Source organism: Lactuca virosa, chromosome 1 (assembly GCF_052849685.1).
Source record: "Lactuca virosa cultivar CGN04683 chromosome 1, Lactuca_virosa_CGN04683_v6, whole genome shotgun sequence".
In the NCBI taxonomy this organism is placed as follows: Eukaryota; Viridiplantae; Streptophyta; class Magnoliopsida; order Asterales; family Asteraceae; genus Lactuca; species Lactuca virosa.
In genome coordinates, this window is record NC_136426.1 from 102,127,316 (window position 1) to 102,137,144 (window position 9,829).

The following is a 9,829-nucleotide window of genomic DNA, read 5'->3' on the forward strand; positions in this document are numbered from 1 at the left end:
ATATAACTGAATCAGAGACTTCTAATTGTGGTGTCAAACAGTTTGAATCTGTTCGAGTCGAATCCAACCTCTTACCAGACCTAATAAGAAACATATCAAAGTACCAAACACATCCTTAGAAAATTAATACTCAAAGACCTAATATCTATCCTATTTTTGGTAATATTTAAATTAGTATTTAAAATGTTAATTTTGATTTTAATCCATAAATTCTACAAAATAGATACCGAAAAATACGGGGGTGTAAATAAAATTTAAACATAGTATAGGGTGGTTGGTGTAAATACTTGTGAATCCCGGTGGACAGAGACAGTTTTCCCCTGCAAAAATGCAAAATCGGTGGGAAACATATAGATACACAATACTTGTATCCATATATGCTCATCACGCACAACCCCCAATATCCTCGCCTTAATTCGTACGCACATTTTTCGTTAAATCTCTAGATCTGCTCCTCATTTTCTCTTCTCCACGGATTATTTCAGGTTTGTTGATTTTTATTTTATGTAATGTACTCGAAGTTCGATTTCAGTTCATTATATGTTGTTTCACTTGTGACTTGTGAATTATGAGTTGTAGGATCAGTTATATGCTTTTTTCGATCGGTTTTATGGAGTTCGAGATTTGATATAGAGTATTCTTTCTGTTCGATTTCTTATTTTTGTTCTAGTGTTGTTAATCGTGTTAGATTTACGTCTTCAGCTCGACGTTTCACTACAGAATAGCAGAAAGAGTTAAGTTTATATTTGTATCTGATTTCTGTTTCTCTCCTACATATGTGGTTGTATTAACAGAAAAAAGTTTGTAGTAATACTCGACTTGGGCAAAGATCATATAATATGTTTTGATGCTTGTGTATATCGATCTTCATTCTCGTTCTCTTGCCCTCCTTTTAGTATTCAAAATTTTCTCATTCGATAAGTTGTACACTCAGATTCTAGATGGCCATTTCGTGAATGCTTTTTTGATCAAGTTTTCTATAATCATCTTTAGATTCTGTATTTATGGTACTGATTTATTGGAGTTATTTTGATTTTGGGGATCTTGACTGATTTCGATCGGGATCCCTAGTTGCTTTCGACAGAATGTTGTGAGAAAGTAACCAATCCCAAAAAAGTACTCAAATGAAAACAATGGATTATGTAGATGCAATCAGATCACTATCATTCTGAATGTATGTTGTAAATTATTGAAAAATGTGATCTTACAACTGTTCTTGTTTTACACGCTTCTGTTTTGTGATTTCTTTTTTTTTTTTTTTTTCCTGTAATCTCATTCTTTGTTTTCCTGAATGTGTAGCTTGCAAGTATGACTACACCTACTGAGGCTCCAAAGAAACGTGAATCTTATCAGTCTTCACGTCCTCCTCTTAATGAAAGAATAATTTCATCCATGAGCAGAAGGTCAGTTGCTGCACATCCATGGCATGATCTTGAAATAGGTACTTCTTTTCATTTCATTTCATTACTTCTTGATTTCTTAGAACATTCAAGAACTGACTTTCTCAATCTTCCAATTCAGGACCTGATGCCCCAACCATCTTCAACTGTGTAAGGATATAAATTATAATTCAGTTTAGATCAAACCCCAGATTACTGAAATTAATGGGGTAAACCATTTACTGAAACGTGTTTATTCTTTAGGTGATTGAAATTAGCAAGGGGAGCAAGGTGAAGTATGAGCTTGACAAAACTACAGGACTTATCAAGGTAATGAAAGATTTCAGCTGTTATAACTTATAACAATTAAAGAATTAATGTTCACCCAAGTTGCAAATTTGTTTTTATCAGGTTGATCGTGTTCTATACTCATCAGTCGTGTACCCTCACAATTACGGTTTTGTCCCTCGTACTTTGTGTGAGGACAACGACCCACTTGATGTCTTGGTCATCATGCAGGTATTTCGACATTTCAAAGCTTTCTAATTTCTAATAAATTTATATATTTGCTACAATTTTATGGAGGTTTTTGCACACACAATCAGGAACCCATCCTGCCAGGTTGTTTCCTACGTGCCAAAGCAATAGGTGTCATGCCCATGATTGATCAGGTATTCATCATATGGTCTAACAAATTTACACTTTTGCCCTTTTGTCGATCAAACATGTTTACAAACATTTGTGGGTTTCATCAGGGAGAAAAAGATGACAAGATAATTGCAGTTTGTGCTGATGATCCTGAGTATAGGCATTACACTGACATCAAAGAGCTCCCACCACATCGTTTAGCTGAGATTCGTCGTTTCTTTGAAGACTGTATCCCTTTCAGAACTAAATTATATATAATATTTACTATCATATATATATATATATATATATATATATATATATATATATATATATATATATGTGCAAAAGACATGAATGCCCTCATCCTATCATTGAAAATAGCCCTAGAAAGCTTATCCATTTGTTGTGAAAAAATGTTGTTGAAAATGCAAATATTGTTTAACTTAACAAATGATAAGATAAAAAGAATGAGAATAAGGAGGTTGCTGTTGATGATTTCTTGCCAGCTGATAAGGCAATCGAGGCGGTCAGTCATTCGATGTAAGTAAAAATCAATTTTTCATGTGTGATACTCGATAAAAAAATAGATAAATGAGTTATTAATATTTACTACTAGAAAACATATTGGATATGCATTCTAATTGATTAAATCATAATTCAACAAAATTTATATATATTCTTGTTTTATGAAGGGATCTCTATGCGGATTACATTGTGGAGGGCTTGAGGAGGTAGATTTATGATATGACTAAGGGGGCTTATGAGAGACTTTATTTTTTGCTTAATCAATCATATTGGTAGATAAATCTTGTCCTATTATGCATATGCTATTATATGATATGATGGTAAACAAACCAAACTTGATGTGATCATTATATTTGTCTTTTTTCTTGTCTTTTTGCATATCAAATTACATGTAAAGGTACACCTTATTAAGCAAGAAATTTGGTGCTTATTTTCATTTGGTTTCATCACACCTCAAATAACGCTCTCTCATCTCCTATTCCTGGGAAATTACGTGCTCTCTGTTTTCATTTTTCATGATATTGGCTTTTGTATTTCGTGTTTTCCATGTTTGTAAAAGTCACTAAGCGATAGTATGCCATTAGGGACTAGTTGGCCTAGTTGGGGGACACTACCTTGTAAAGCAATTAATTAATTTCGAAAATTTAAATATGACCGAAATAGGAAAATAATAATAAAAATAGTTTTAATAAATCAAAAGTTCATAAACCTTTGATTTGTATTCAAGAACAAAAACTCAAACAGATTGTAAAAGGCACTTTGTAAATTAGAATTCAAATCTTTTCATTCACAATCAAAACATACAAAGGAAAACAAGGATTACAAAACAAACAACTTTACACTCTTACATGAATGAATGAAAAATGGTTGATTCAACAAGCACTATAGCACTATACTGTACTACCAGTTTGCTTGCAATTTAGCCATCTAACTTCATAAGCTTTCAACTTTTAGCCAGCAGCTGCAAACTTGTCCCTTTCAGCCCCTCAACTTTCATCAATTATCCAAAGCAACCCTACACTCTCCACTAACCATAGTTAGATATTTAATTTTTTAATACTCTCCCTCAATCTTAACAATTTAAGAGATCTATTAAATTCAATTTTTCAGAATGAAAATTATGTTCATAGGAGTTCAAAAATTTCGTAAAGCTATTAAGTGTTTGAAGTAGAGTATCTATTTTAAATTTTTAATAACTCAATAAGCAACATTTTCTCTTACAAATATGCATATGCACCTCTATATGCTTATTTCTTCATGAAGAAATGGATTAGAGGCTAGTAAAATATATGACAAGTTATCAAAGAACACCTTCCAAGTCTTAAAATTTAACTCCTAAATCAATTTCAAAACCCAAAGAATTTTACAAGTTACAATAACAAGATCTCTATATTCCGATTCAATCAACAAGATCTCTATATTCCGATTCAATCAATGATCTAGAAACAGTGGAGTGTTCCAAGAAAAAGACAAAATCCACCTTCTAGAAAGTCTATATTTGCCTCAATATGCATCCACATAAGCATTCAAGCCCAAAGACTCGCATAGTTGGAAATGCTTATTGGAAATACTTGCATAGTTGCAAAAACTTACTCCTTCCAATGACATAGTTTTAAGTATATCATAACTATAAAAACCAACTTTAAATGTGACACCCTAGGACAATGCATGAATTAGCTTTTGGTTTGTATAGTAAAATAAATATATGAGCTAGTTATTGTTAAATATATTATCTTGCCTATAAGTTTTTTATACTTAGGGATATTAGCAAGAACATTATCACTAGAACCAACACCCAGACCGCTAATAGTACAATTAAAGTTTGGTGGTGTCCTGATAGGTTTGCAACCTAGCATGCCAAACTCATGTAGCAGATCAAGATAATATTTACGTTACGATAAGCAACACCAACACCAACACCAACACTAACACTAACACTAACACTGGTTTTCAGACATTCAATTTCCCAAAAGATATTTCAATAAACCCATATCTATTAAGAAAGTTGATCTTAGAAACCCATATTCAACTAATGATTTGGTAAGCTTCTCATTTAATTTCCTAGAAATTTATTTAATCAACAAGACATCTTCAACATAGGCAAGTAAAAAGATGGTAATAATGTTTTTAGACATGACATTAGTTTTTCGTCTACCTCTCACTTCCAACCCTAAACACAAGGAATGGAACCCTCTCATCCCTCCCATCCCATATATTTTTTTCTTTTGAAAAATATTATAAGAAAATTTAAATTAATATAAATATATTTTACACATCCATCTTTCAATATTTTTTTAAAAATAGTCGTTGGGCGCTTTCAATAAAAAGAACTAGTCGTTGGGCTCTTTACTCGTATAAATACTCCTTGATACCTTCATATTTTACGTATCTCTCTTCCAATTTTTTTATATATATTTTTAACATACATATTTTGTTTACTATAATGGAGCCATCACTAAGAAATTCAATACCACAGAACCAATCGGTAGAAACAGTGTTCGCAAAAGCTTGAATCAACATTGCGGAGGACTCGGGAGTGGAAAGACTTGAAGACACAACTTAGAATTAGGGGGAAGGTTGTGGAAAAATAAGTCTGGTCTTTAGTTGACCAAGTTTGGAGGAAATAAACATGGCTTAGACCGGTGGGAGTGGTTGCGGTAGAGACCGCACCACCATGCCACGTAGGCTGGAACACCGCCCCTCCACCGCGGTTTGGGTGCGGTGGAGGCCGCACTACGGCTTCCCATGGGAGCGCTCATCTTTTCCATTTTCAGTCCAAATGACCGTTGAACGGTCGGATTTAAAAAAAATGTTTTTTTCCTTCCTTTTTAGCCTTTAAACTTTCTTATTTAACCCTCTCAAACCTTAACAATTTTTTTTATCTTTCTCCTACATTTCCTCTGAAAATAAATTAAAAAATGTCGTCATTCGATTCTTCTGAAGACTTTGATATTATGTTTGATGTTTTTGTCGCTGCTGGTAAATTGGCGGAACAAACGTATGAAACGACATGTAGTAGTGCAGCCGGAAGTACAGAACGGAGAACCCGAAGATATGTTTATAGAAATTGTGAAGAAGCAAACCAACGCTTGATACAAGACTACTTTCAAGAAAATGCTACTTTTCAAGGGTACTATTTCCAAAGACGTTTCAGAATGTTCAAACCTTTGTACGAACGTATAGTCGAAGATCTAACGAGTATGATTTTTTCCAAAAACGGCCTGATGCTAGAGGTACACCCGGTTTCACCAATTTACAAAAATACATAACTGCACTTTGTCAATTAGCATATGACATCCCTTCTGATGCGTTGGACGAGAGTTTTAGGATGTCAAAATAGAACTGCACGAGATAGTCTCCATTATTTTTGCAAAACTATTATTCAACTTTATAGGCCAAAATATTTACGTAAGCCTACACGCAATGACATCATGAAATTGCAACCTCATCTAGGAACCTAGATTCGCACAATATGAGATGACAATGCGGAAATTAAGAACGGTAGATGAATCAATCTCAGATAAACAAAAAAATTAGTGAAATATTTCTGGATTCATATGATCATCAGATCTGATTACAATGGAGAAACCTCACATGAAAAAGATGAACTCTCACTTTCTCTGTCAATGAAAAAAACGAAAATTAAAACGAAAAAAGGAGACTCTCCTGATAAAAATGTGGATAGCCACATATTGAAATCATGATAAAACTCAGATCTGAACAAGAATCTTAAGTAAAAACGGATTCCAAAGAGAATGAGTGTAGATCTGATGTGAGAAATACAGATCTGGAAAAACGTATTCAACAAATCTTCAAAAACCCTTCAGATCTAGGATATTTCTTCACACATCTTTCAGTTCTGATATAGATATAACAATTTTCGAGTGCAAATCAATGGATAACAGAAGAACTTACACCAGATTCGTGAGAGAGATTCAAGTACAAAAATATGTCACCTCTGATCTTTAAAACTTGAAAGAACAGATGATTCTTCAAGATCAAGCTCTGATACCAACTGAAGAAATTGAGAAAATTCAGTAAACCTAGACTAGAATAGTCCAAGTGTTGAAAATACTGAAACAGAGTTTCAGAATCGTCAAGTGGCAAGTAATGCGGAAAATAAAGTGTTGTGAATCACCAAGTTAATACAAAAACGTTTTTATATGTTCAATATCAATGATTCAAAAGTGTCTCATATTCATCAAGAATTAGTTACAAGTGTTTGAATGATAGACAAGCTAAAACACTCAAATGGCTCTCTGAAAACTAATCTAAGCAACAATTGTGCAGAATGAGCAGGAATGGTCAGAAAAGAGCAACTTTATAATGGATCCCAAGGGGCCTATTTATAGGCTTTGGAAAAGCCCATGACATGGCTTGACCAATCAGGTGCTGACACGTCATCAAGACTTAGTCATCAATTGACACCCTTGCCCTACTTAACGGAGAATGGATGGAATATTCCAATTCCGTTAGTATTCCGTTAGGGTTCCATCCAAGTTATGAGTCTTCATAATTCTTGAACCTTCTTGATCAACATTGAAAAAGTGATGAGCAACATGAGCATCAAGTTGCTCAATTGTCTTTTTAGATGTCATCAACTTCAAGAAGTGTTGTTGATCATGTTGAGTAGTTTCTTGAACGTTGGACTGTGTCTTGAACTTGAGGATGTACCACCACATGTTCATGATGGACCATGGACGAAATTCATGTTCCTTTGAGCATTTGGACGTGCCTTCATTGTACATGATGAGCAATGTGCAGTCTTGTTGAGTCATCAATGTGATCATGTTGATCCATTGACTTGAGTTGAGCCACCAAGTATTCCTGTTGAATCATCAACTCTTGTTGAGCCATAGAGTTGTGGATGAGCCAACAATGTTTCTGATGAGCCATCAATATTCTAGATGATCCATCAATGTCTTGATGCTCCACATATGATCTAGATGTTCCATCTGAGATCATGATGATCCAACTAGCTTTCAGCAAGTGCTCCATATTCAACTTCAAGTGCTCCAACATTTGATTCTTCAAACACTTGTTAAATCTTCAATATCTTTTCAACCTGAAACATTCTGATAATGTTTGTTAGAGAGATATATAAAAGGACTCAACTTATTTCAAGTGACAATCACATACAAATATTTTCCAACAAGGAAGTTTAGATTGTCTACATTGGGCATGGGAAAATTGCCCTACCTCACACCACGGTCAATTTATCCGAGGTGATCATGGGCATCCAACAGTCATACTTGAAGTGGTGACATCACAGGATTTGTGGATTTGACATGCTTTTTTTGGTTCTCTTGGTTCCCTTAACGAGATTAACGTTCTTAATCGTTCACCTATATTTAACAACATATACGACGGATTTGCACCAGATTCTTCTTTCCAATTGCGTGAAACACCATATAAATATGGTTATTATCTAGTTGATGGGATCTATCTTGAGTATGCAGTTTTTTTTAAATCGTTTACATGTCCGCATGATACTCACCGGAAAAAATTCAAGAAAGCTCAAGAAAGAGCTAGGGAGGATGTCGAGTGGGCTTTTGGAGCTCTCAAGAAACGTTGGTTCATATTGAAAAAACCAACAATTTTTTTCAGCGAGGAAAAAATGCATGAAGTCATGTATGCATGTTTAATACTGCATAACATGATTATCGAAGATGAAGGAAGAGAGATATGTGATTATGATGAGCAGGAAACCATTCCTGAGACACAAGCAATAGAAATTGGTGGCGACGAGTACATTAAAAAGAGAGCAGAGGTTTGTTCCAATGAAACATTTCACAATCTTCGTATGGACTTGGTGGAACACATTTACGGGATTCAACACATTAACCTCAATTTGGATCCCCCGGATGACCCGAAAGACGAGTTGTTAGAGGACGATTTCATGTAGTTCGTTTATTTATTTTTATTTCCTTTTTTTTTCTAAGTTTGTAGGTTTTTTTATAAATGTGATGTTATTTTTTTAAGTGATGCAATGTAATGGTTTTTAATTTATTTTATTTTATTTATATTTTGTTTTTTATTAAAACTAAAATTTTTAATTATTTAATATATATATATATATATATATATATATATATATATATATATATATATATATTGAGTGTTATACTACTCATTGAGTGTGGTATGAAACCACACTTTTGTGGTAAATGATGAAGTGGCGTCTACGTGACAATGTGGTTTCATAAGGGAGTGTGATACCATTCCCTCCAGCCTTAGTAGTCACCTGTTTAGTAGCACATATTATGCTAATTTTTAGTCTTTCTGTTTAGGTGCAATATTTTCCCTTTTAATGTTTTTTTTATCAGAAATAAGAAAAATGGAAAGCTTTTCCTCGATATCTGTTATGTTGTGTTTTGGGCGTGAACTTGTGTGATCCTAGAAGGGGCTTGCTCCAACATGAAAGTGATCAATTGCTTTATTTTTCTTGATCATGTAACGTTGTATTGTAAAAACAACCGACAATGTCAAGGAGTGTTTCGGATTTCGGATTCTAAGTGGAACTTGATATGATAACATAAAACAAATTAAGGCTACATACATATGCACCACTTACCTTCTCCCTTCTTGTAAACATCCCTATGCTGGTCTTGAAAACCGCAACGCAATATCATTAAACCAACCAGTATAATAGACCTAGCAAAAGTGTTGCGTATGATCGAAACGGTAAACAGGTTTAGGCATCTTGACCTAACCCGACCCGTTTAGTTATTGTTTCGTGTAGTGTCAACCCTTTTATATTCGTGTCAAGTTTCGGGTTAGGGTTAGACCTTGAAATGTGTCGTTTCAGGTGCGGACGAAACACCAAAGGTGCGTCTAGTTGTGGAAAACTGTTTTCATTGTCCAAGAAAATATTTTCAGAAAATAGAGTTGAATTTTTATTTTCAATTTTCAATGAAAAGTTTAGAAAACGCGTTTGGTTGGAACCGGTGGAGTTTTCATTTTCCATCTTAGAAATTTAGAAAACTTTGAAAAAGTGTAAAAATCACTTTTCTAATTTACATACAATTTGGAAAAATGAAAATTTTCATTTTCTTAGAAAACTTTTGAAAACTGAACGAACTAAACGTGTTTTCAAAATTTCCGTTTTTCTTGGAATATTTTCCTCGAAAATTGGAAGATTTTTCACAACCAAACACACCGTAAGTATATTGAAAGAGTAGGAGTTTAGTATGCAGAAGAAAAAAGGTAAAAAACTGGAAAAAACAAAAGTTGGGAGGCAGAATGACAAAATTCCCAATAAGTTTAGACACCAAAATGGAAATAGTAAGAGTTAG

At 33.8% G+C, this 9,829-nt stretch overlaps 1 protein-coding gene across 1 annotated transcript; it reads left to right on the top strand.

Annotated features, from left to right (window-relative positions):
- Window positions 1–347: 347 nt before the first annotated feature.
- LOC145153836 (soluble inorganic pyrophosphatase 4-like) lies at window positions 348–2,970 on the top strand. Its single transcript, XM_079075499.1, has 9 exons — window positions 348–485; window positions 1,300–1,441; window positions 1,522–1,550; window positions 1,644–1,709; window positions 1,791–1,898; window positions 1,985–2,050; window positions 2,135–2,255; window positions 2,468–2,549; window positions 2,702–2,970. The coding sequence occupies exons 2-9, from the start codon at window positions 1,309–1,311 to the stop codon at window positions 2,742–2,744; spliced, it is 648 nt and encodes a 215-aa protein (XP_078931625.1). The 5' UTR covers window positions 348–485; window positions 1,300–1,308; the 3' UTR covers window positions 2,745–2,970.
- The last annotated feature ends 6,859 nt before the right edge of the window (window positions 2,971–9,829 follow it).

Coding starts and splice junctions, on each gene's coding strand:
- LOC145153836 (XM_079075499.1), top strand. CDS start 1,309: ATGACTACACCTACTGAGGCTCCAAAGAAACGTGAATCTTATCAGTCT. Junction 2,256..2,467: donor TCGTCGTTTCTTTGAAGACT/GTATCCCTTTCA, acceptor ACAAATGATAAG/ATAAAAAGAATGAGAATAAG. Junction 2,550..2,701: donor GAGGCGGTCAGTCATTCGAT/GTAAGTAAAAAT, acceptor TGTTTTATGAAG/GGATCTCTATGCGGATTACA.